Source organism: Lygodium microphyllum, chromosome 21, assembly GCF_053477565.2.
Source record: "Lygodium microphyllum isolate KBCC chromosome 21, Lygodium_microphyllum_v1.1.10, whole genome shotgun sequence".
NCBI lineage: Eukaryota > Viridiplantae > Streptophyta > Polypodiopsida > Schizaeales > Lygodiaceae > Lygodium > Lygodium microphyllum.
In genome coordinates, this window is record NC_141155.1 from 19,477,418 (window position 1) to 19,504,994 (window position 27,577).

Genomic DNA, 27,577 nt, shown 5'->3' on the forward strand with positions numbered 1-27,577 from the left:
AATAACATCTCAAGTTGCCAACATTTGGGACTTAGTAGTTAGTGTAGAGAATATGCCAAACTTGACTAGTCCCGCCTCGATCATACCTATCAATGAAAGGTTCACAATCCTACAACCAACTTGAAGTTAATGCAAAGGTTATTTCATGAGTTTCACTATTTATCATTCTCAATCATGAGCTAAAAGAGTTCTTCATTAAGGAATGGGATAATCTAAAAGTCAAGACAATCAAAGATAGACGAGAGTTCACCACCACCAGTTCATTAGACTGAGATGATCATCAAGATATAGTGTCTTGAGCTAAATTATCATTGGCTTTCATTAAAACATCCCCAAAACTAAAGTTAATTATTAAAATTTAACCATTTCTTTTGAACAGACATGGTTTGAGAGAGTTTCAATGTGCCACATGTAAACCCTAATTTGGGAGGCTCCAAACTTTCTATAAATAGAGTGCATGCCCTCCTCCCACTCAGCCTAATCTCGTTCTCCCAATTTGTAGGTGCTAGAGCTTTGTTGTCCACACCCTGTTTGTAGAGGACATCTCAGCTTGAAGCTCCCCATCATTGTTTACCACATTCCGGTGTTGGTTTCCAGCCTTCCCTTCATAGTTCTTACCCTCTACTATGTTAGTCACCGCAAGCTATTGCCCACATCCACAAGGCTACATTTACAGCCTAGTGGCCTATTCAAGTTGAGTTTGATACATGATCACCATCTCCGACTAGAGATGACCCACACATAGGTTTTGTTTTGACTTTGGAGGCTGCATTTGATTTTCACTCTACTGCCATAATCTTTTCTCCTAATCTTTTCTCCGCATTTTGATCTTGCTAGAATCCACCATCCTATCGTCTTTACCTTAGAGGCTACGTATTTAGCTTTTCTCTCTCCTTTACATGTCTAACATAGATCCAACATTCATATTGTTGTGTTTGTTGCTACTAGACGTCTAGGGAGGCTACTGTTGAGATATTTGCAATCACACCTACTTTAGTCCCTTTGTGAGAAGCAATGAGGGCTCAGGACCAGAATCCCATATGCACAGTAGGAGAAAGTACCACCACTCAATTTCTATAAAGCATTGTACTTGCACTCTTTTTCTAATGCAATGATAGTACTCTTTTCTTTCCAGTAAAGTGTCATGTCACTGTCAATACACAAGATTTTGTTTATGAGTCCAAGTCTCAATCTTGGAACCTAATTCACTTGTGTAACAATTTGTCCTAGTCAGGGTCAATGTCTTCATGAGTTTCTTTTTCCTCTTTCAACCTCCATAACTTCCGTATCTGCCATGCTCTAGATCCCGTGTATTTTACATGGTATCAGAGCTCAGTTGAGCATGGCCCAACTCTCCTTTCACTCCTCTTAGCTCCTTTCCATCTCTGCTCAGCTCAGTTTGAGTACTGGACCCTATCTCCAACTTCATTTGCATTCCTACCTTCAATGAAGCTTCCATGGCAGCCATAGCCAGCAGCACCCTATCAGCTTGAAGCTTTCATATCTCTCTCCACAAGCCAAATCTCTTTGAACTTCCTTCTGGAGAAGTATTTCTCTACTCCTAGAGCTCCTCGTTGGCACCTTAATCATTGAGATTGGGCAACTATAGCTTCAGCATTGCCTCTTTTCAGAGTTGTTGCCATAACTGTGTCTGTAGACAGTACCTACCTACCTCTGTTGGAGCAGCCATATCTCATCAACCAGGCCATATCTCTTCAAGCTTTCTCCTCGAGAGTTGTTCTTCAGGTCAAGGCCCAACTTCTTGGCACAAAAATCAAGGAGATTGATGCACACCATACCCGGCATTTGCATTTTCCCAAATATGGGCACAGTTTTGACACCGAGCACTTTGAAGGCTTAGATCTCTCAACTCGGGCAAAATGAGTACAAACCCTCTTAAGGGGAGTTAGACCCATTAGTGAGGGTCCTCCATCTCAAAGGGTTTGAGCAGATTCGACCTATGGAGCTCGTGGAAGCTCATTTACCAGTCGTTCGTCCCTATTTTGACAGGACGGCCATAGCCACTTACCTTCAAGCTCATTTTCCTTCATTTTCTCTCTCCTGCCACTTAAACCAAGCCAAGGCCACTCTAATCTGAAGTTTTCAGCAAGTATTCAACCATCAAATCAGCAAGGAGGGGAAGCTATGAAGAGTTTTTGAAGATCATCAAGTCAAACTCAAGCAACAAACATCAAATTTCAAACTAGTATCTTTGATACTTCACTATCATTGCTTGTGTCTTTTGACACATACAAAGATCAACTCATTGCTGGTTATTCTCAGTCATTTGAAGTTGATTTGTTGCTGGTCTCTCAAGTCGAACATGGGCAAAGATTCTCCAACTTCCCGTTTCAAAGGAGTCGGGTTTCATACCTGGCAGACCCACATCAAACTGATCCTAATGAAGAAAGGCCTCTAGGCCATTACCACTGGAAAAGAAAAGAAGCCTCGTGATGTGGATCTTGCTATCACTTGGCAAAAGAATGATGATAAGGCTCAGGCCATTATCAAACTGGAGCTAGACGACAGCTATATCCACCATGTGGATAACTGTGAGACCTCACAGGATACATGGAAGAGACTTGACACCTTGTTCGATGCACAGTCTAAATCATCAAAGTATGGTCTCCTGATTGAGTTTTTCAGGCTTGAAATGAAGTCGAGCACATCACTTACCACACATCTAAATTACATGGAAGGAATTCTAACCCAACTTGCAAGAATCAACATTAAAATAGAAGAAGATGTTTGCATCAATGTTCTACTTAAGAGTTTGCCTCCTAAATATAATAATGTGTCAACAACTTTAATCAACATGCCAAATCCTGAACTTGTTGATATCCAAGAATCACTGTTAGAGGACGAAAAGAAGCTAAAAACTAAGGAAGAACCAAGTATCTCTAGAGATGAGCATGCATTATATGTTCGCAATAGGTACAAAGGCAAGAAGGATCAACTCTTCTGTGGCTTCTACAAAAGGATCGGACACACTGAGAAGTTCTGCTATGCTAGAAAGAGGTCCCAAAAGGCCTATCTAGTTGAAGTCAAAGAAGAAGACGAAAATGGAGCAAAGGAAGAAGAAGAAGAAGAAGAAGAAGACCACCAGGAGAAGGACAAACCTCATCAGTCCTTCTATTCAGATAGACCTTTTAGTTTTGTAGTTCCTAGCCCTAATGCCTCAAACATAAACTTGTAAACTCCTCAATCATCCTTGTACTACAGCCTCTGTACACTTTGTGAGGTCCCTGCTACAACCTCTGGATGTCCATCATGTTTGTGGTATCTACACTTAGTCTTTTCTGCGACAGCCTCTGGTGTTTTTGCCATGTTTATGGTGTGCCCACACTTTGCAGGTGTTGCTTTTACTAAAGCCTCTACATACTTTGTACTTTTGGTTGTGATTGAGGAGGGGTGTTGAGATATTTGCAATCATACCTACTATAGTCCCTTTGTGAGAAGCAGTGAGGGCTCAGGACTAGAATCCCATATGCACAGTAGGAGAAAGTACCACCACTCAATTTCTATAAAGCATTGTACTTGCACTCTTTTTCTAATGCAATGATAGTACTCTTTTCTTTCCAATAAAGTGTCATGTCATTGTCAATACACAAGATTGTATTTATGAGTCCAAGTCTCAATCTTGGAACCTAATTCACTTGTGTAACAATTTGTCCTAGTCAGGGTCAATGTCTTCATGAGTTTCTTTTTTCTCTTTCAACCTCCATAGCTTCCGTATCTGCCATGCTCTAGATCTCGCATATTTTACAGCTACCAATTGACACATTGTCCTTGATGAGTTAGAGAGTTCGAGGTCCAATATTCATTCACTACATAATGTGTTTGTTGCGTGCATTGTATTATTCAGATTCATTCATTGCAAATTATTCATTATGTGCATTCTCTCTCAGTTATCCTAACTTTAATTATGTTCTCTTATCATTTTATGCTTTGCGATTGTATTTGTGTTTTGTTGGAACTGGAAGGACACAGTAGAGAGAGTTTGAGATCGAGCAGGAGTGAGCCTATGAGTGTGATGGCTGGAGAGAGTATGAGCAGAGGGAAAGTACGTGACGATAAGAGTGTACCAACAATGTGTTGGTACACAAAGAATAAAATGTATTTATACTTAGGGCACGTAAAGTGTGCATTCACATGTACAATGTGTGTGTACTATATACACGGAGGTTACCGGGCCTTTATATCCCAACAACCTCCCACTTAAAGGTCCGATATGAACCTCTAGCTAACCAACTCCCACTAGTCGAATGCAATGCTCGTGCTGAGCGCTACTTAGACTTTTAGTAAGAACATCTGCAGGGTTATCTTGCGTTTTAATCTTGGTCAATGTGATTTGACCATCTTCCAGAATCTGTCCAATCAAGTGATATCGCACATCTATATGCTTTGTGTGTGAATGATACATGGCATTCTTAGCCAGATACACAGCACTCGGGCTATCACATCCCAAAACTGCAATACCCATAGATATGCCGAGATCATTTGCAAGTCTGCTCAACCATATAGCTTCCTTAGAAGCTTCAGTAGAGCTGATATGTATTCAGCTTCAGTGGTACTCAGTGCAACAATGTTCTGCAACCTGGAACACCAAGAAACAACCCCACCAGCAACTGTAAAGACATACCCGCTGGTGGACCTACGAGTGTCCAAGTTACCTGCCATGTCTGCATCTCAATAACCCTGCAAACTAAGTGCACCTTGCCCATAGCAAATACTTTTTCTTTGTGTACCCTTAAGGTATTGAAGAATACACTTGACAGCCTCCCAATGTACTTTGCTAGGATTTCGCATAAACCTGCTAACAACTCCCACTGCATGAGCAATGTCTCGACGAGTAGCAACCATAGCATACATAAGAGAGCCACAAGCTGATGCATAAGGAACTCCCTTAATAGCATTTGCTTCCACGTCATCTTTCAAGCTGTTGGCTTTGCTAAGCTTGAGATAAGGAGGTAAGGGTACCCCAAAAGGCTTAGCTTCAGCCATGTTAAATCTATCCAATACTTTCCAATGTACTTTTCTTGAGATAAAAACAACAATTTCTGCATTCTATCTCTATGAATTCTCATGCCCAAAATATGCTCTACATTCCCCAAATCTTTCATGGAGAAAGCTAATTTCAGCTGATTTTTTAGAGCATCCAAGCTAGTCTTTCTTTTTCCAGCTAGTAACATATCATCCACATACAAAACAAGTATTATGAAGCTGCCCTATGTATCCTTTTTCATGTATATGCAATGATCTACATGGCTCCATGTAAACTCATGAGATAGAATAAAAGTATCAAACTTTTTGTACCACTGCCGTAGTGCTTGCTTCAGCCCATACAGGCTGCATTTTAGCTTACACACCATCTACTCTTTTCCAGGAACTACAAAGCCCTCCGACTGTTTCATGTAGATTTCATCATCAATGTCACCATGCAAGAAAGTTGTTTTTACATCCATTTGATACAGCTCTAAATCCAAAATAGCAGTAAGAGCAAAAAGCACACGTAAAGTGGTCATCTTCACAACAGGTGAGAAAACCTCTTGGAAGTCAATCCCGTCCTTTTGTGCATAATCTTTGGCAACTAGCCTTGCCTTATACTTGGGTTTCCCATCAACTGTCTTGACTTTGTACACCCATTTGTTTGGAAGTGGCTTCCTTCCCTTTGGCAATGACACAAGATCCCAAGTATCATTTGCATATAGAGATTTAATCTCTTCCTGCATAGCTAGCTCCCACTTACTGCTGAACTCACATGACTTGGCCTCTTTGTATGTAAGAGGCTCACCCTCATCTGTAAGCATCACATAATGCAAGTAGGGGTCAAACCTATGTGGTTGCCTTCTTACGCGTGTGGACCTGCGTACCCAATGATTAACATTTTTAAGAATTGGGTCTACATCAAGAGGTATATTATTTTTAGCATTCATTTGCTACTGTAAACCATTTTCAGCATGTTGTTCAAGCTATACAACACCTTCATTTTCATTTCCAACACCTACATTTTCATAATCAACAAGTCTATCTTGTTGTCCATGACCTCCTTGTGCTTCTATTTGTTGTCATCATCATTTGGCTCAAAAGTAACTAGCTGATCATCAATTTCAGCCTGTGGTACAACACCTTGAGGCTCATTTTCTGAAGTTATGGGTGGCTACAAACTCTGAAATTTCACCTTTTTCAGATCTTCATTAGAGGCTAAAGACCCTTTCGGTAATTTTGCCTCATTAAACACAACATTACGGCTGCGAATAATTTTCTTGGACTGAGGTAACCACACTCTGTAGTCAAATTCACCCTCATCACCATAGCCCATGAAAATGGCTTTGGTGGATTTTGGGTCAAGTTTGTTCCTCAACTCATCCCTAACATATACAAAAGCACCACAGTCAAATATACGTAAATGGTCATATGAGGCTGATTTGCCAGACCAAACCTCCTCAGGGATGCCATTATTGAAGGACCTATTTGGAGAGCGGTTGCAAAAGTAAACCGCGGTTTTGAGTGCCTCTCCCCAAAATGCATGAGGGAGATTAGCAGTGAACAGCATGCACCGCACTCTTTCATATAAAGTCCTGTTATATCTTTCAGCCACCCCATTTGAAGAAGGGTTGTAAGGGGCCGTAAGCTCCCTCATAATACCATGTAAGTCACAAAATGACTTGAATTCAGTCGATGTAAACTCACCCCCATTATCAGTTCTCAAGCATTTCAACTTTCTATCTATCTGAGTGGTCACAAATGCATGAAAAGTTTTAAAAACAGCAAACACTTCACTTTTCTTTTTCAGCAAGTACACCCAAACCTTCTTGGAACAATCATCAATAAAGGAGACAAAATATGCAGCACCACCCAATGATTTCACGAGCATACTACATACATCAGAATGCACTAAGTCCAAGACATTGGAATTACGAGAGACACTAGAGTAAAATGAAATTTTTATTTGCTTTTCAAACTGACAATCATTACAAAAATCAAGTTTAGAGCCTTTTTCGTCAACCCTCTTCAGAGAGGTAAGAACATCAAGCCTTTTTTGGCTCATATGGCCTGATCTCTTATGCCATAACTCCAAGTGGCTACAAATTTTAGCAGCTGCAAGAAACTTGCCATTCAAGGCTTTACAATGCAAACAATACAATGCACCCTTCTTGGTTCCTTTTGCAATCAACATGGAACCCTTTTTTACTTTCCACAAACCACCACCAAATAGTGTGGTGTAGCCATGCAAGTCAAGTTGACCAACAGATAGTAAACTCTTTTTAATGCCAGGCACATATCTGACATCTTTCAACACAAGCTCTTGATCATTGTCTAAAGACAAGTGTATGGTGCCAATCCCATCAATGCTGCAAGTATGGTTATTTCCAAGGTACACCTTTCCATAACTGCCTGCATTAAACATAGCAAAACACTCCAAGCAAGGAGTTACATGGAAAGAGGCACCAGAGTCTACAATCCAAGTCTGAGTGACACCATCATCAACTGACAAGAGTGCATCAATCACATCAGCCTTGGTAATCTACATATCTTGCATGTGACAAACAAGGGCATCATAATCAACTGCACATAATACATCAGCCTCTGTATCTAAAAGATCCTCTATGACCACACTGGAGGCCATATTGGCCTTTTCTTTGCCTTTGGATGTCTCCAATGCATCTGTCTTTTATTTCTTCTTCTTTTTATCTCCTATATTCTTCTTTCTCTCTTGTTCCTTCTTGTAGTACATGCAATTAAGTTTCTTGTGGCCCTTCTGACCACAATGATAGCAAATAATGTCACTCTTATCCTTTCCTTTGCTCTTGCTCCTATTTCTCTGCCCTACATATGCATTTTTCTTTTCAGCCCTACCTCTTACATTATAAGCTGAGTTGCTGCCTTCTCCACTAGACATGCATCTAATTTCTTCATTCAAGATAGAACCCCACACCCCATCATATGAGAGATTGGGGTTATTGTTGAGTGAAACCACCAAGGTTTCCTACGAGTCCGACAGCGTCATGATCAAAAAGATCTCCCTCAACTTATCATCGAAGTCCAAGTTTGCATCTTTGAGCTGATATAGAATCCCTGTAAATGCACTCAAGTGCTCAACTGCAGGCTTTGACTCATCCAGTCACATATTCACCAACTTGCGCATTAAATACACCTGATTAACAAGTGTGGTGATCTCATAAGTAGTCTTCATCTTCTCCCATATTGCATAACCTGTGTCTAAACCCTTAATGTCTGTCAGAATGTCATCAGTGACACCCATCTTTATGTAAGCCACAGCCTTTTTATTTACTATGGCCCAATCTGCATCAAACATTAGTGCGGGTTTATCTTCCTGCAAAGCATCCTCACAATCCTTCAAGAACAAAAGGCCCTGCATACGGTCTTTCCAAAGATCAAAGCCATGACCATTAAACCGTTTGATCTCCATCAAACTCTTGATGTCTGAACTGGAAGAAGTTACAGCCATTTTATCACGAACACAAGAGTAAATGCACTAATCTGTGGAAGCACAAGCTGAACCAGCAAAGTACCCTGCTGTTTTTCCTCAACCAGAAATAAATATTTGTTGTTTGTACATTAACCAGCCTCTGCACGGGCAAAAGATGCAGAAATTTACCAAATTCTACGCCAACCCCCAAAATTTCAAGTCCAAAATTGCATGAATGTCAGTCAATCTGACCTAGCTGAGTAAAGCTTTGCCAATACATGAAAAAACCCCAAATTTTTGGGATCCAATGTCAGGAAATTTTACCCAAAATGCAAAATTTCAACAAAATTGGCAAAATCCCCAATTTAATTGAGGTCACCGCTTGCGATGTCTGCAATTTCTGACTCAAAAGTCACTGACAGGCATGAATGATGCCAAATCTAGGAAAAGCCCCAAATTTTAGGCTCGATTCCTCACAGATCTGTGATATGTGCTTGTGGCGTGTGAACTCCCGTAAGTGGTAATGAGAAGATTAGAGAAAAATTGATTTTTTTAAAAACAAAGCAACTGATGGGCGGGGGCGTGGGGGGGTCCGTTGACCTTCAAGCAGGTCGCGTGGCCTGGGTCGCGTGGCCTGTCCGTCGATGACTCAACGACTAGCCGTCACAGTCCACCCGCGTCGGCTGCTACCTGGTCCCTTCCACGTGCCATTGCCCGTTTTGCCCATGACCAACAAGCTTTGTCGCTCCGCCTGCACGAGTGATCTTCTGCCGTCGTGCTTGCGTGCGCCCTGCAGTTCGTCGTGACTCCCTACAACGTGTGCCGGCTGGCGCTACCTATTCCACGTTGTGACTCTGTTGAGTGCAATTGTTGTCCCGTTGAACAATCAGCTGCAGCAAAACTGCAAGCCCATCAGTCGTCGCCTGAATCTTGGGAAGCGTGCAGAGTCTTGGCTTTGATACCAGTTGTTGAAACTGGAAGGACACAGTTGAGAGAGTTTCAGATCGAGCAAGAGTGAGCGTATGAGTGTGACAGTTGGAGAGAGTGTGAGCAAAGGGAAAGTACGAGACGATAAGAGTGTACCAACAATGTGTTGGTACACAAAGAACAAAATGTATTTATACTTAGGGCACGTAAAGGATACGTTCACATGTACAATGTGCGTGTACTATATACACAGAGGTTACCGGGCTTTATATCCCAACATGTTTATGTGTTAGCGCATTTCTGAACATGATCTCAGAGCTAGGTATTCTCCAAAGAAACTTAGGCTTTTGATCTGAAAGCTCTCTGCAGAAGCAGGAACAATAGGAGAGCAAGATGTCTTCGAACACGACAATTACTATTACATTCTTCCGCGAGTGAATCCATCAAGAAACAAACAAGAGTGGGTCTCACCATTTGCTCAGTAATCCATTATGGCCAAAGAGACATTGGACTACCATGGAGTCCAAGGACCCTATGAGATCGCAAGAGCTAAGTACAACCTCATTCTTATGTATCAACCTCAACAACAACTTGAGGGTAAATCTAAGTTTTCCCCTTTAGATTCGGTGTATCAGTCAAAATTTTCAAGAAGGATAGAAGCTTCACAAGAGACTAACCATCCTGATGTGGAAACATGCATGGAGTACAACCATTCATCTCTCTACCTCTCTCATCTACATCAACACCATTAACTTCTATACCGTTCACATCTCTACACTCATTTACTCCCATGCCAAGTACATAGTTTCATACTACCAATCTTTTGATTCTACTTCCTCTTTTCTGCAAGATAGTGATTCTCATAAAGAAGAGTCCATGCAAATAAGATATTGATTCATTAGCCCTAAAGAAGATAGACTTTTGTTTTTGAACTCCAAGAAAGATGGTAAATCATCTCCTTCATTTCAATTCAATGCATTTAATGGATAAAAGGAACCTAAAACATTTCCCACATCTGCATTCACAAATCCATTGAATCTCCCATCGATCCCTCCCTCTTCTTCCATTGCACCTTCCTTCACATATCCATTAAGTGCATCTCACATAACTTCACACATCGTACTGGGGGGGTCCTTCATCCATGGCTGTTTGAGCAAGGCAGAATCAGTTTTTCAATGTTTCTCGCGATGAAACTCAAATTTCTCTCTCTGGAGGATTCAAATTCTCTCTAATTCCCCTACCGTCTCTCAAGTTATCTCAGTATTTTCTAGCAGTTTGAGACATTAGAGGAACAGATTTCAATCCGTTTTTGATGTAAATCCTAATTTACAGTAGAAATTAGAGTTTTGATAGCCGCCTCGAGATGCATGCTCAACATTGCAAGCCTAGGACTTGAATTCCAGTAGCTGAAATTGAGGAATTTCAAGGAGATTCAAGAGGCCAACCAACCAATATCAAATTTAGGGCTAAATTTGTCTTTTAAGGAGCACGATGAAGACCAAACCAAGGAACAAATTAGTTTGAAGACTTGTTGATCAATTTTGATAACAAGAGGCACTTGGATTAGCGGAGGAGGTCAGAGGATCTCAATTGTACTCCATCCATTTGCAATAAAAGTTAAAGAAATACTACAAGGGACACTAGTTTTGGGGCTAACATGCTGTCCAATGTCCAATATTGTATAGTAAAGAGTGAATTTCAATTTATGTAAATTTTATGCTTGTTGTAATTAGTGTCAAATCAGGTTATTTACCACCCTATCCAAGAAGGAAGGTTGGTTTCAGCACCACCAAGACTATCTATCTAATTGTGGCACTTCAATTCCAATGTGTTGCACCGACTGTCATCTACTGCGACAACCACAGTGCAATTGCACTAGCTGGTAACCCAATCATTACACCGTGAATGTGGCATGTTGGGGTGCACTTTCAATTTACCAAAGAGCAAGTTGAGCTAGACACTATTTGCCTAGATTTTATACCTTCATCAAATAAATTTGCAGATATATTGACCAAGGTGATTAATCGGTTGATGCTTCAGTATTTACTAACTAAGATTAGCTTGGGTATATCCTTTAGTTCTTCAAATTGACAAGTAGAGGGTGCTTCTCTCTAGCTTCCCCTTCTAATTTGAGAGGGGGCAAATTTTTCTCTTGGTGGTGATAGGGTGTTGCTTACAATTTTTGTTTCAAATATTATGTATAGTGTAGTTTATATCTTCATCTACATCATTAGGATGGCCATGATTGTAAAAGGATGCTTGGGTAAGTGAACAATTCCCCTGTGTACCATTGCATAGCATTTTGCATGAGCATGATCACACCTGCATTGCCTCTTTCATAACTCCAATGTATCGGTATTCTATTCTTGTAAATATACATCTATGCATACTTATCCCTTTTCAATCTTTGGAGTGGTCGACTCTCGATCCACCATTTTCGTGGCATTGCACATGGCAATCTCCCCCGCTTGCTCTGCTTACCTAACTTGCCTAGCTTGCTTTCCACTCTTCTTTTTTGCCTCTCCACATACCCATCATAGTTACTTCACACACTTAGCCTCTTTCCTTCATCCTCAACACCCAATAGTGGTCAAGATAGACTTGTTTATTTTATAAAGGTCTTAAAGCACATGGTAGTCTCCCCCACTTGCTTTGCTTACCTAGCTTGCTTAGCTTGTTTTCCACTCTTCGTTTTTGCCTCCCAATATATCCACCATAGTTGCTTCACAGATTTAGCCTCTTTCCTTCATCATCAATACCCAATAGTAGTCGAGATAGATTTTTTTGTTTTCTCAAGGTCTTGGGGCTGCTCACCATCCATTTCTCTCTTTGGGACATTGTTATTCAACCGACTGAAAACTTTTTGAAAACCCTCACTTAATGCTAAACCCTTTCAATTGGCCAAGGGTTTTCAAGTCACAAAATTCTTAAACTCTCCAAAAGAAGATAACAATGGATTTTGGACAACAAGGCATGCATGCAAATATGGGGCACCCGCAGTACTTTGGTGGTCATACAATATTCCATGCTATGGCTGGTCAAGAACTACATATGGGGATGTATGGTACAAATCCCTTATGGTATGCAGTAACCAATGTATGGAATGCAAGGCCCAATGTATCTGGGTATGGCAAGTGGAATGCAAAACCCATGTATGATAGTATGGGCATAATGCTTGGGGCACAAAGTAGCATGTGGAGTAATGCATCTACATGCGTGGTGTGTAAATGAATGAATGTTGGTCATGGAAATGCTTCATATGGTGCTGGTTATAATGCAAATACAGCAAATGCACCCTTTTTGCAGCCCCCAATTTATGACAACCTGACTCCAAAACATCAGCTGGTTTGGTACCCAATGTAGTCAGTGATCAGCCCAATGATGATGCTACTAAGGCACCCACATTGACACTCAATGTTGTTTGTTGGGACTGACCTTTGTAGCCTTGTATCATTCAACAATTAATCAGTCTGTTCCTTCTTTCTCCTATGTTTCGTTCGGTCTCCTTCTCTATCCGCTCCATATTCACTTTCCTTTCTGTTGCGTACTCTCACATGATCTCATTCACCTTCTGCATTGCAACCAGCCAGGCACCATCTTTCCCCTGCTGCAAGCCCTAGCTTTGCATCATTTTGTGGCCAGGGCGGCCTGTTTTTGCCCTCATCCAAGCTACATTTTGCAGGAATAGACCATTCCAGATCAGTATTTTCAGGCTGGCAACCTGATATTCTGCTGTGTTTTGATATAGTGGCTGCTCTACCAGCCAGATGACATCATATTCTATCTGGATGAAATCTCTGCTGTGCTGATATCATATTCTATCTGGATGAAATCTCTGCTGTGCTGATATCACCATCTCAGGCTGACAGACTGTCTTTCAGCAGGACCTGAGAGACTGCGTTTTCAGCCTACAGCCCTGTTCATACCAATGCTTGCAGTCCAACACTCTATCCCAGTATCATTGGCACCTCTTGCCTCGGACACTCCCTGGTTTCCACCACTGCACATTAGATTTTTCTGCACAGATGTTGAGAATAGCAAATGATGCTTGTATGTATGCCCGTAGAGGCTAGATGTATGCCTAAAAGAGGCTACCCATAAGAGGCTTTGTATGGAAGATATGAGAAAAGATGTATGCTCTAGAAGCTCAAGGGAGAGATGCCCTAAATCCCATAAGCACAATGAGGAGAGTGGAGAAGCTGGAAAAGCTATAAAAGCATGTACTTGGTTCACCTTTCAATGAAATGCTATCGTACTTTGTACTACACTTTGTGTCATTGTCACGTCCTACTTGAGATTGTGTTTATGAGTCCAAGCATTCAATCTTGGAACCTAATTCACTCAAGTAACAGTTAGTATCATTTTTCCATGTTGCAATGATTTTAGTTATCACTTTCCAACCTCCATAGCTGCAGCCATGCTCAGATCCATGTTTTCTCACACAGTAGATCCACAGGCCCGGAACAGGATGACATCCAAAGCAGCAGTTGTTTCTTATATTTTTTTGCACGTTTTCTTGAAGATCATCTATGGCAAACTAGTAGGATTGGGGGGATCATGTGGATTAGGACCCCAAGGACCTTCAAAGCAATGACTGAGACTGCATAAACCCAACGTTCACAAAGCCATGACCATGAGGATCGTAGGACGGCTCCTTCCTAACCACCATCTTATTGTTCTCTCCCTTCCCTATCTTCCCACTCTACAAGTCCCTAATTGGCAATTGTCACACCGCCTACATGTCCTACCCACTCTACCCACATCGAAAAAGCTAGATTGGACAAATTGCCCTCTATGGTCATGCGAGGTCCAGTTCATCCTTGACACTTTTGACCTTTGGGATTTTGTGAGAGTCCCTATTCTCTTACCTTCCATGGATTCCCATGTTGGAACAACCGCAAACTCGCTAGGTTTATGGGATTGGTTGAATGCCAAAGCTTGCTCTTTTCTTTTCTTGAGTTGTGCAAATTCTATGCTTGTGCATATAAAATGCAGCCACACCACTGCAAAGGTTTGGAAGAGATTGGAATCTATTTACCAGGTCCAAACATTCAAGCATCACATATTCCTCGAGTTGAAGCTCAACAACTCTCTATTCACACATTCCCTACAATGAAGGACCACATCAACAAGATTTGAGATAAGCTTGTATCCCTTGGTAAGATTGTGTCTTTGGAGGACCTTCTTGTGATACTTCTCTCACATCTATCACTGAAGTATGATGTGTTCTACACCAATCTCCTCACTTCTTGTACAAGGGACAATATCACTTGGGAAGAGTTAGTCCTGATAGTGCTCAAGTAGGATATGCATCACATGGAGGTAGATTCTAGCGGAGCCAGTGTACAAAGTCATGCCTTTGTGGCATCACCTTTAGATAAAGGACAAGCCAAGTAGGAGAAATGGAAGAATACAAAGTCCAAGAAATCAAAGTCCAAGAAGGACTTCAATTGACAAAAAAAACGAGGGGAAGGACGTTGACACAAATTCAAAGGGAAAGCCCAAAGGATATCCCAAGTATCCTCATTGTGGGAAGACCTTTCACCCTAAGGTGAAGTGTTGGAAGAAATATCCTCACTAAGCACTTTCATTCGTGAATGAAGCAAGGAGCTACTTCATCAAAGCCTCCCTCTACCTCTACTTCAAAGTCTACACATACTATTACTCATGAGTCAGTGTTCTTTCACATCCATGAGATGAAGAAGCATTCTTCAGCTATCTCATCTTCTGAGAGGCCTTGGCTCATCAACAGCAATGCTTCAAATCAAATGACTCCTCAAGGAGATTGGCTTCAGGATCTCCATTCATCTCATGGTATAGTTACTAATGGTTACATTTCATCTATGCCTATTCATGGTGTTGACACCTTGCCTTTGTTGGCTAACAGCCCATCAAGCTCCATTCAGAAGTCCTACGTGTTCTGGACGTTGACTTCCATCTCCTCTCAATTTGTGGCCTTACTAGACTCAGTAGTAGTGGACAGTCACTGAAGTTTCTTCCCAGCTGCGACCCCACTAAGCCCATGCTGCCACCCACGAAGGATGAGGTCTTTCCAGTCTGCACGACACCTGCTGTAGCTGTCTTTGTGCCTGGGACATGCCACCTTGCTGTCACCATCAACATCTGACCTGCTGCAATCTTCCCACATCATTGCCTCATGTGTGAACTACTGTGTTTCCTGCTGCTGCTCCTATTGCAGCATGCCAATTATCATTTAGAGCATTCATATACCTTCCCGGAGCGTTCTCAGAGCCAGTGAAAACCTACCTTTTGCTGCTGCTGCCTCTGATGATCACTCCTTCCATCGCCTACAGCTGTGGAGGACTGAGTTTCACTCCCTTCACTGCTGACCATCCTCATCCAATGTCTTCTCCAACATCATCTTGCTCAAAGGACTGTGTTTCACTCCCTTCACACTGCATATTTCTCCACAGGTACTGCTGCCTAATCAATCAACACAATGCAGTCATCTAGGGTCACCCAGTCAATGCCAGCCTCAGCCCCAATCCCAGAGACATGGAGGCCAGGGGTCCCAATTGCATCATTAGTTACATGATTCAATGTTATATTCATTCTTTGTGTTTCTACGTTCATTCGCTATTGGTTGTCATGTAGTTTGTTGTCTCCACTGCAAATGCTATCATCTTTTAACACAATTGACTCCAAAGTAAAGTAAAACCTGTGGTGGATGTCCATGTATCTGACACCTGCAAAATCTAAATCGTTCCATCATGTCACAATAATCAACTCTCCATACATAGCATCATGTGTCTGGGTGCCTTGTAAGTACTCCATAGGAGGGGCCTTTGCATAAAAGATTTAAAACTTTCAATCGTAGAAGATATACCTAGTCAAGTATGAATAAGACAAATTAGAGACTAGGAAAATTGTTACCCTATTTTTATAGTGATGTGTGTAAACACACTTAGGATTGTCGAAACACTTTTTCCCTCTCTAGGAGGGTTTTTCCCCCAGCCTTGTATATATGCCTATTCACTTTAGGGCACACTTAAGTCTTGAAAATCTTCTCTTTTGATACCTCTCACTACACTTTGAGTTGTGCTCTCTCAAGCTACTTCTTCTCCAAGTTGTGTATGTGCATTCTTGCAACCTTAATCCAACAATTGTTATCAAAGTGGGCTTCTTGTCAAAAGTGGATGAAGCAATGGAAGCATAGAAAACTGTTGTAATAGACTGTTTAACACTAGAAGAAAGAGAAAAGCCAAACACCGCAAAAAAAAGAAGAACACTCCACAAAGAACTCCAAAAACAAGAGATGCTCGGAAATGGAATCTGTACACCAAGACATGAGACAATACAAAAATAGTAGTGGGTCATGGATTGTGTGAACATTGGCACCAACTCCCTCTCTCCACCAGAACCTGCAAGTATGGTATATATGTTGGGTTCCCATCTTTAGATGGTAGGATATATAGGTTGAAGAAGACTCTATATGGCCTTAAGTAGGCCCTTTGCGTATGGAATGAGAAGATTGATTCTTTTGGTAGAAAGAAGTTGAGGTATCAGAGATCTACTTCCAGTTCAAATGTCCACATTTCAACCAGAGGGTGCGTGTCGTTCATTTTGGCACGAGACCATATACACAATCTCATTTTGGCACGAGACCATGCCCACATGATCAAGAAGGTTAAGGAGGCACTTATGAGAAATTTGAGATGATAGACATGGGATTTAATCATTTCTTTCTAGGTCATGAGATATGGTAGACTGAGAGGGGGTTCTTTCTCTCCAAATAGCGGTACGTGTGCAAGAGCTCTTAACTACTTTTGAGATACCAGACTGCTACCTTATCTTTACTCCTATAACTCCAAATCGGAAGGCTACAGCTCATGTTGATTCACCAACAACAAATGCTTCCTAATATCGATGGTCAATTGGGTCATTGATTTGGCTTCTTAACACGTAGATTGATTTGTCTTTTCTAGTTGGTTTGATTGCAAGGTTCATGAATGAGCCCAAGAAGATTAATTGGTATGCTGCCTTGCAAATTCTTTAGTTCTTGAAGAGAACCCCCGACCTTGGACCTATTCTATCCAGCAAATACGGGTGATTCAACTATGGTGCTTCGAGGTTTGACTGACTTAGACTGTGCTAGTAATGTTGATCGTAAGTGATCAACTACAGGGTATTGTTTCCTCCTAGGTACCATTTCTTGGAATAGCAAGAAGCAGCCCATTGTTGCCCTTCAAGAGAGATTGAGTAGCAAGTGGCATTTTCCACCATTTGTGAGATCACTTGGCTTCAAAGATTGTTGGGGATGATCTTGCTTTTCCACAACCCTAAGCTACTAAACCTCTATGTGACGATGAGAGTAGCATAGCTTTGGCATAGAATCCAGAATAAGTGGTGCTAACTCCTCCCACAGAATAGTCTCCCATACCATGGAGGTCAATAGGCTCATATAGAAAACATCATACTTGGGAGATGGTAGATGAGTAAGAAGGATCATTCCCATATCCTCTAAAGATATTGTCTGACCTAGGGATGAATAGAAGGAGAATCATCAACTAAGAGCATACGGACACAGTCACCTAGGGATACAGTGGTCTTTTGATGGGAGGGAGAAGCCAACTTTGTCCACACTTCCACTGCCGCCATCGAGAATCTATGTACATGGACAAGGACAAAATCCTATAAGCTCATAAAAAGGAAAGGCTAGTCTCTAGAGTTGAACCAATCCCATAGACTAGCTTGGTCCATCGTAGAACCAATGCGGGGATCCTTCATTAGACAGTAGGTAACAAGGTGGTAACAAAATCCCAAAGATAAAAGGTGTCTAGGATGCACTCCACCTTACGTAACCAAAGGGGGTAGTTTGGCCCATCAAGACAATCTTCTTTGGGTAGGAAAGAAAGCACGGGCACTTGAATAGGGTTTGCCATCATGGCAATACTAAGGCCGAAGGTACAGGCCTAGCATGAAATATGGAAAGAATCAAGGGGAGGTGAAAGGGGCTCCGATCTTCTTGACCTAACAGAGGGAGAACAAGACTTTGAATGTCAATCTTCACATCGCTCTTTGTGACAATCTAACTAGTGTGACTATCTATCAAGAGAAGAGAGAAGCTCCTCTTCAAAATCATCAAAAGCATTGAACCAGTATAATAATCCATCTTTGAAAACCTGCAAATACACTAAAAAAATTTGTGTTTTGGTGTTGAGATACCCGAACAGAGGGAAAATCAGCTACATCCTGCAAGGAGTTGTAGATGTCTAGCGCATATCATAGAAGGCTCAAACCATGCAAAATATCTATATTCTTCATGATAGATCTACTCCAAACAACAAGCTGAGTGTAGTGTTCTCTTTCTAGAATCTCGGAGTCCTCACTATGGCTCTAATACAATGTGAGAGTGTGTAATGAAAGAGGAAACACCAACATGGAGAGAGAAGAAAAGAGAAAGACTGCAATGGAAGAAGAAAATCTGCAGCGAACTCTAAAAGAATGCTAAATACAAGGAGGACTTATCAATCCTTGCATGTAGCCCAAGGTGTCAATGAAGGCACTAGATCAAGCTGATGACGAAAGGCAGCACCAGAAAATGGAGGAGAGTCCCAAACATCGGAGTGTGCTGAAATCTGCAAGATAGAATGACCAGACAGCTAGGGAGGCAAGCTACATATAGCCAAAAACATCCAAAACCAGCCAACCTGCTCCAGCCTCCAAGAGGCCCTAAATATGTTGGCCAACCAGCATGAAATGAATAATATAATGCTAGCAAAAATGATCAGCAGGCTGCCCATTAAAAAATGCAGGCTGCCCACCCCACTAGCCACTAAAGAAATGTAAGATGGAGATAAACCTCAGCCAATGTGAACACACCTAAAACCAACTAAAAAAGAAATGCATGCTCTAAAAAAAGCTGCCTCCTCCATGAAAATGCGTGATAGACTAAATGTCAGAGCTCCTAATGTCCCATCTAACTCAAACTGAGGATCAGAGGCAGGAGATGACTGTGGATGACAAACATGACTGCTAGCAGCCAGTGCCTACTCCACCTATGACATTGTTGTATTCGACTATCTCATGTCTTGGTAAATGGATTCCATTTCCTGAGCATTCCTCTAAGTTCTTGCTTTGCAATGTTCTTCTCTATCTTTGCAGTCTCTCTTCTTTCTTGTGTTGTGCAGTCTATTACAGCAGTGTCACATGCTTCCATTGCTACACAAACTTCTAACAGCTTCTTCTTCTCCAAACTGTATGCATGCATTCCTGCAACCCTAAATTCAACAAAAACTAGTGTCCTTAGAAGCATATGCCTAACTCCCTCTACTTAAAGACATAAGCCAACTCATTGTATGCTTGCCAGGATAGGACTCTCGGTCCATACGGCAAAAGAAGCCTTGCAATATCTTTTTTCTAGGAAAAGAAAATAGTATCAAATGGCACCTCAATCATCTTATCACTACTAAGGTCTATAGACATTACAACCACAATATATCAAGAGAAGAAGAACGCATGGGTCAACAATTCCCTGCTATCTGCTCAAAAGGGAGATGTATAGGACAAGGCTACAATACCAACATGGTATCCTATAATGCTAGAACATATGGAGTATCCGTAACTGGAAAGAAGCGTCTGAATGCTATGTATGTAAGAGGTAGCTCTGTACTCAGCCACAGCTGAAATTCCCTCTAGAGTGTACTGTTGTTCTAACATAAAGATGCTCTCTAACATTTGACAATATTCGAGCCAAAGATCTGTCATATCAATCTCCCTCCTTAGCTGGTCCAGGAAGCTTGCCATGACTCCCTAAAATGGTCAAGTCATCCAATGGAATGGTAGGCACGATCCTGTGATGCTGGGACACTGAGGCCTGGTGGCTAGCAAAATGAATTGCCTTTAAACAAAGGTTGTTCCTGTTAAGATGTTTGAACTTCAATTGGAGTGCTGGCTAAGTGATAATTGCCTCCCCTCATTTGAGATGCTCACAGACTGCAAAGACAGTACCACACCTATTTTGGCATGCCCAACCAATAGAGTTCTTTTAGACGGACTATGAAGCTTGGTTAGCAAAATGAATTGCCTTTAAAACAAAGTTTGTTCCTCTTTAGATGTTTGAACTTCAATTGGAGTGCTTTTAGTTACAAACAACTGGCTAAGTGCTAATTGGCTCCAGTACCACACCTACTTTGGCATTGCCCAACCAATAGAGTTCTTTTAGATAGACTATGAAGCTTGGCTAGCAAAATGAATTGCCTTTAAAACAAAGGTTGTTCCTGTTTAGATGTTTGAACTTCAATTGGAATGCTTCTAGTTACAAACAACTGGCTAAGTACCAATAGAGTTCTTTATGTCGGTAGTTTTGCTGTTTCGCAGTTTTTCCTCCATTCAAACTACTCCCAAGTTTTCAGTTGGTATTCATTGCTTTGAGCAATATGGGAAAGAAAGGAATCTTACATTCCTTGGAGCCCAGGCTTTCAATAAATGCATGCAATTTCTTTGGCCTCATTGTAGCAATTGTTATAGGATAGCTGCTGCTAGATTGGTGATATGCAAATTTCTCACATGGATGTGGTTTACCACTGTTTTTGGCCCTTTTGTTTTCTTTTCAAGGGATAATTCTTTCCTCAAGAACTAGCCCTTTGTACATAGAAGAAATAAAGAACACTGGTAGTGGGCAAACTGAACGCTCCTATGGAATAGTGTTCCAGAGAACTTCCTGAATACTTGCTGAAAAACAGAAGCCTGATGGCCTGTAAATGCAGGTAAGGTAATCTATCATAAGGGACTGCTGTTCTCTGTAACGTGAAACTTATTGCAATGAAATCAAAGATGATGCTGAAAAGCTGTGCATTACACAGGTGAATCCAGATCCATATCAACCTTCATGGTCAACCTGCCAGGTGGTAAACATGTGGAATGGAAAGTTAATGTCCACTGCTGCTGAAGTGACTAGTCATGCTTCCTTCAGCATTTGCAGCCCTGCAGTTCAGCAAGATGAAGAGGTGATTTAGAGGAGGTGTTCTACTAATGTACAATGCTGCCAAAGTGACTATGGCCATGCTTCCTTAAGCATTTTCCAGCCCTGCAGCTCAGTAAGATGAAGGGGTGATTTAGAGGAGGTGTTCAACGTTTCAGAACACTAGACACCACTTGGAGAGATGATGTGTGCAGCATTCCCCTAGGAAAAGGGTCCAGTAAATATGAGACTACTGCCAGACTTGGTGAGATGCAAGCTTGCTGGGATGGCTGTGTTCAACATTCACCTGACTGCAGCACTATGTAACTCCACTTTCTGCTTCCTCTTTCATGTTGTCAGGATGTGTTAAATAAATCACATTGCTTTACTATTGACAAGCTTGCTAAGATGGTTGCACTCAGGGTGTGTTAAATAAGTATATTCATTTTGTTTGAGCACCACATGGTTCTGCACATGTCTGAACACAAACAAAGCATAATCTGACGAATGCCAAATGCTCTGTTGAGAAAATGCACTCTCCATAGCATTTCCTGCAAATAATGGAGTTTTTATAACCAACAACTTAGTCAATAATTTAACAGCACTGTGTAAGGCGAATTCAACATAAGCATAGGCATTACACAAGTCCTACAAGCCTGTAAGACGCATTCAACATAAGCATAATTATTACACGAGTCGCACAAGCCTGTAGAGTTAAAACTTTCAACATCCAGTTCCATAGTATTTTGCTGCAGGAAATACCTTGTTGATTCTTCTTGGAGCCAGGCTTTTTGATCTGTTTCAATCTTGATGCAAGTTGTGAAGCATGCTTCTCTTTTACAGGAGGTAAAGGTTGGTCTTCTATCGGTTTATAGACTTCTTCCTTTATTTGTTTCACCTATTCAAACATGACAACAAACTGTGAAACACTGGTGAATGATGATTATATTGAAAACCCTCCTTAAAGTGTTCATGCTGCCTGCATCTGCATGCACGGATGAGTACATGCAAATTCTTCTTGATTCTTAGCTGCTTGAACTGCAAAACTAAAATTCAATTGTCTTGACAAAAGTTAAATAGCATGTGGAGCCACAAAATTACACAATAGAGATGCTTACAAGAGGATTATAACATTCCATCCAAGCAGATTTCCAACTCATATTTCACAAAGACTTGGAGAATTCAAAGACACTTAGTGACACAATCGGACATGGCAAAACAGAATCAGCAGAAACTAAGATGCAGGGCCATACGTAATGTTGATTGGAATCCAACTACACTCTTCTTTCACTACACTGCAAACAACCTTGATAAATTCATTCATATATTCCATGTTGTTTGGAAACATTTCACTAAAATTACCTCAGAAACCTTTACTAATTCATATATTTCAAATCTTATCAAGCAGGTGAAGGACTCAACTCTTCTTATAAGCTCCACTGGCTCCAAAGCTTTCCGGGCTTCAAAAGCTTCCTGGATGCGAATTCGAGCAGCTTCTGCTTCTGCTGCATGATAGCTTGAGATTGGAGCTGATAAACACAAGCGCAATACGAGAAGATCAAACAATAGTTTTTGGGCAATACAGAAGCTGAAATCAAACAGCGCTTTTTGGAATTGAAGCTGAAATGAAACAATGATTTAACGTTGGAGCTGAAATCGAGCAGTTATTTGAGATCGAAGCTGAGAAGACGCAAAAGAAAACAATTAACGAGTGAGATGACACGTTACAAGAGAAAGGGAAAGCAACGCGACCTTGGGATTGACGGCGCCATGAGACGGCAAGCGAGAGGACGGTGGAGTAGATGAAAACGGGGCTAAGGAGGGCATAGAGAATGCAGATAACTGCGATTATGTTGCAGGCCAGCACGAGAGACGATCCTTTCTTCGGCTGGGAGTTGATTAAGGCAGCTATGGGAGTTGGAGGAGCTGCAGGAACCGGCTCCGAGTCAGTGTGCTGATGAGCCATGTGTCTTTGCTTGCATTCATGATACTCTCGAATGGCAGAATAGGCCTGATAATCGAGAAGGAGGAGGAGGAGGAGGAGGAGGAGGAGGAGGAGCAGAAGGAGGAGGAGGAGGAGGAGGAAATGGGAAGTAAAGGGGAAAGCCCCACGGCAAGCAAAGTGAAGCGGCAGTTGGTTGGTCTTTCGCAATCACACAAGCTCCAATCGACACACTTTTCTTCACAAATTATTAGAAGGTTTGGTGTAAGTCAATTAATTGTTAAATTGGAAAAATAACATGAATCTCGTCCTCGTGAGAAGGTTACTAGCGCCGTTTTGATTGTAATACGACTTTTAAAAACCTGCAAAATATAGAGAAAACCTTGTAAATCGTCAAGACCGAAGGTTTTCGTATTACCTCCGAAACATGTGTGTATGAGCACTGGTCGAAGGCTTTGGCCTACCTTAAGGTTAGAGGTTGAAGGTTTGTAGGAATAAACGAAAGGTTTGGTGGAATCACAATGTATAGGTTACAAGTCAAACGTTTCTAGGCAGTGACAGTATATTGTTTAAAGGCCAAAAGTTTGGTGGATAGAGAACACATAAGTTAGAGATCAAAGGTTTGGTGGAATAAGAATGTATAAGTTAGAGATCAAAGGTTTTTATTGCTTAGATCTTATCGCTTAGAGGTCAAATGGTAGCCATAATGTATAAGGTTAGAGGTTGACATTTGTAGGAATCACAATTGATAAGGTTATAGATTAATGGCTTGTAGGAATCACAATTTACATTAACCATTTGTAGGATTCATAGCGTACATGGCGAAGCGATACAATGTGGATCTCATGGGATCACAAGCTTCTCTATATGTGGTTAAGGTTGTTCGAATAAATGGTTATAATTTCACTTAAAACCATGGTTATACATTTATGGAACTTTTAAAGCGTGTATCTCCTTGGATGGCAAGTTATGTGGTTAAGGCAAATGAAATAAAGCTATTTATTTTGCTATAATTATAAACCACATTCATACATTGCAATGACTTATTGAACCTTGGGAAAAAGTTTTTAATTTGAGAGAGAGAGAGAGAGAGAGAGAGAGAGAGAGAGAGAAGTTAAGGTTAAAGTGGCCATGCATAGCATAATATCTAAAATGTGATTTCATGGCAGCAAGTGATTGGCTTAGGGATTTCAAAGTGGTTTGAAAGCTCCCAAAATGAGGGTTGCATAGAGTTAGTACTTCACAATGGAAGTAATGCAAGTACAAAGCTCAACATGGTTTGTGACTTTGCAATGTAGTTGAGGAGTGATCCATGTTTCATACTACACTAACATTCTATGGCCCTCTTGTATTGCAAAGCCACCAAAACCTCATAATGTTTTCTTTTGGGGGTAGCTGGTTACATTGCATTAAGACAATGCTCAGTTGATGATGCATTTAGGGTAGGGATTGTGCATTTTGAGAATTAGTATCCATCAACTCAAGCTTTTTTGCCACATGGGGTTGCATAGAGTGTGTGCAATGAGCAAGCTTTAGAGCGAGTTTTTTGGCAACCCCCTATTTTTAATCCATATAGTCCACTTATTCCACTCTTTGTTGCCACTACCATCACCTTGTTGTTGTTCTTCCTTTGTGTGTACGCACACATGTGTGTGTTTTAGGCAAAATAATTGCTCGACAATGGGACATAGATAAAGATACTTATTCTTTCAAGAGCTCAACTCACTTATAGTTCGACTATCTCTCACCTAGTTTGCTCATACTCTAAATCCAAACTATCTAAACTTCCTCCCTCATTCATTCATGAATGCAAGAAAGTAAAGAGATGAAGGGGGTGTAGTGGACTCACTTACTTATCTTCTTTGTCTTGTAGTCCAAAATGCATGAGTAGTTCATTGGTGGTCAAGTGTAACTCCTCAAGCTACCTCTTTACCTTCTTAGAATCCACATCACTGTTGATCTAATGTCAAGAGAAGAAGATAGAGAAGAAGATGATGATGATTACGATGATGTAAAAGAGTTACTCTCAAATGGCCCTCACACTCTCTCCCTCGCACACTCCTCTCACTCAATTTCTTACCCTTCACACTATGTAAGTAAGTGGGAAAGAAGAGATGAAAGCAAGGAGTGAAGATTTGAGCTTTGAAGAGACATGAGCCCTGAAGTGAAAGCATGAGAGAGAGAGAGAGAGAGAGAGAGAGAGTCCAAATGTGGGAACTCCAACAGTCACAATGTGTGGCCGGCCTTCTCTTTATTCAAATGTCACTGGAAGAATAAAGAATGAAGTGACATTGATGGGTGCCCAGTGCCTGCAGTGTGCAAGGGTGGGTACTGTCAGTGTAGTAATACACGAGCAGCTAAGCAAAGGTGCCTTTACCCCCAACAACCTCCCACTTTAAAGGCAAATTTGCCTTAGTGATGAGGAGTGAAAAGAAAAAAAGAAAGAAAAAAAGACAATATAGCATATACATAGATACAACACGATGAGAAAAGATATCATCTCATCCAATGCCCATTAACCTCCTAAGGAATGCAAAGCGCTCTATAGATAGGCTTTTCGTGAGCAAGTCTGTAGGATTCTAGTCAGTTGAGATCTTAACAAGGTCAACATGCCCTCAATGACCTCACAAATGAAGTGATACCTCACCTCAATGTGTTTCATCCTCTTTGCATGGAAGACCAGATTCTTGGCTAATTGGATAGCACTCATAGAATCCAAATGCAGTGTAGGGATAGCATCTGCAATAGCAAGCTTAGCAACCAAATGGCCTCCTTGCAAGCCTCAATGGTTGCAACATACCCAGCCTCTGTAGTAGAAAGGTCCATGCATTTCTACACCTTAGACATCCATGAAATAGTACCTCCAACAGAATAGTACCTACAACAGAAATGAGCACGTAGCCAGAAGTGGACTTCATATTATCTACATGTCCGACATAGTTAGAGCCAATGTATCCCATGACTCCTATATCCTGGATGCCATAACATATGAACATATCAGCAGTGCCCTTCAGGTACCTCATGATACCCTTCGACATCCCAATGCCTCTTGTCAATTGTAGCCATATAACGTGCCACAACACCAACTGCAAATGCAATATCTGGATGGGTGGCTATTATGGCATACATAAGATTGATGCCCATTGCGGATGTGTAGGGAATCTTGGCCATCTCGGCCCTCTACTCATCTGTCTCTGTGGACAATCAACCTGTGATACCTTCACATGAGAAGGCAATGGAGTCAATAGGCTTCACATCCTTCATACAAAAGTGCTCAAGCACTTTATGGATATACTCCTATGACAGATAGAGTAATCCTTGAGACATGTCATGCGTAATGTGCATACCAAGTATATGAGAGGCATGTCCCAGATCTTTCATCTCAAAGCTCTTGTTGGATTGAGTCTTAAGAGTATCTAGCTCATCATAAGCTTTCCCTGCTAAAAGCATGTCATCCACATAGAGTACCAAAATCAATAATGAACCATCAAAGGCTTTCTTAGTGTACAAGCACAAATTCATAGCACTACAGTTGTAGCCCTATGACTGCATGAATGCATCAAATTTGTGGTACCATTCCCCAGGTGCCTACTTCAAGCCATAAAGAATCTTCCTCAATCTACACATTAGGTGTTCTTGCCAGGCCGCTCTACAAAGCCCTTAGGATGCTCCATGTATATCTCATAATGCAAGTCCCCATGTAAGAAAGTCGTCTTGACATCCAATTGATACAAGTCCAAGTCAAGCTATGCAGCCAAAGCCAAGACTAAGCGTAGGGTGGTCCTCTTAACTATAGGAGAGAAGACCTAATCAAAGTCAACACCAGGCTCCTGCTTAAAATCCTTTGCTACCAATTTGACCTTATATGCTAGCCTGGGGTGTCTAGGGGTATTTTTCAACTTGTACACCCACTTGCAAGGCAAATCCCTCTTGCTACTAGGCAAGGAAACCAAATCTCACGTATGATTCTTATGTAAAGTGTCAATCTCTGATTGCATAGCCCTCTTTCAGGAGTGACTGTCACCCCTACGCATAGCCTCATCATAGGTGAGAGGCTCTCTGGCATCTGTAACCAATACATAATTTATGGAGGCCTCATAACGGTCAATGATTACGAGGTCGTCAATCTCTGGTAGAATCTCCCAATGAAGGTTGTGCTACCTAGTGATCAATCTTAGAGAGAACTTGGTGATGCTTGTGAACATGTCATAATGTCTCTTTATATGGCGAAGTTCATGTTGGCATAGGGTGTAGTTGAGCATGCTAGAAGGGTTTATATTTGACACTTCTTCTTGCATTTCTCCATTGTACTCTTAGGATGAGCTAGGATCATCATTCATGGATATCGAGA

At 41.3% G+C, this 27,577-nt stretch overlaps 1 protein-coding gene across 4 annotated transcripts in view; it reads right to left on the reverse strand.

Moving 5' to 3' along the window:
- LOC148017789 (uncharacterized) overlaps nt 1-23,395 on the reverse strand; it is a 25,405-nt gene extending 2,010 nt beyond the window's left edge. Inside the window, exons 1-4 of one of the 4 annotated variants that reach the window (XM_087662306.1) lie at nt 23,037-23,388; nt 22,707-22,813; nt 22,047-22,182; nt 21,142-21,307 (exon numbers count right to left, since the gene is read on the reverse strand). In XM_087662306.1, the coding sequence (XP_087518432.1) occupies nt 21,282-21,307; nt 22,047-22,182; nt 22,707-22,813; nt 23,037-23,250 (483 nt within the window). In that variant the 5' untranslated portion in view covers nt 23,251-23,388 and the 3' untranslated portion in view covers nt 21,142-21,281. The other 3 variants (XM_087662304.1, XM_087662305.1, XM_087662307.1) reach the window with 3 other exon arrangements.
- Nucleotides 23,396-27,577: the final 4,182 nt, after the last annotated feature.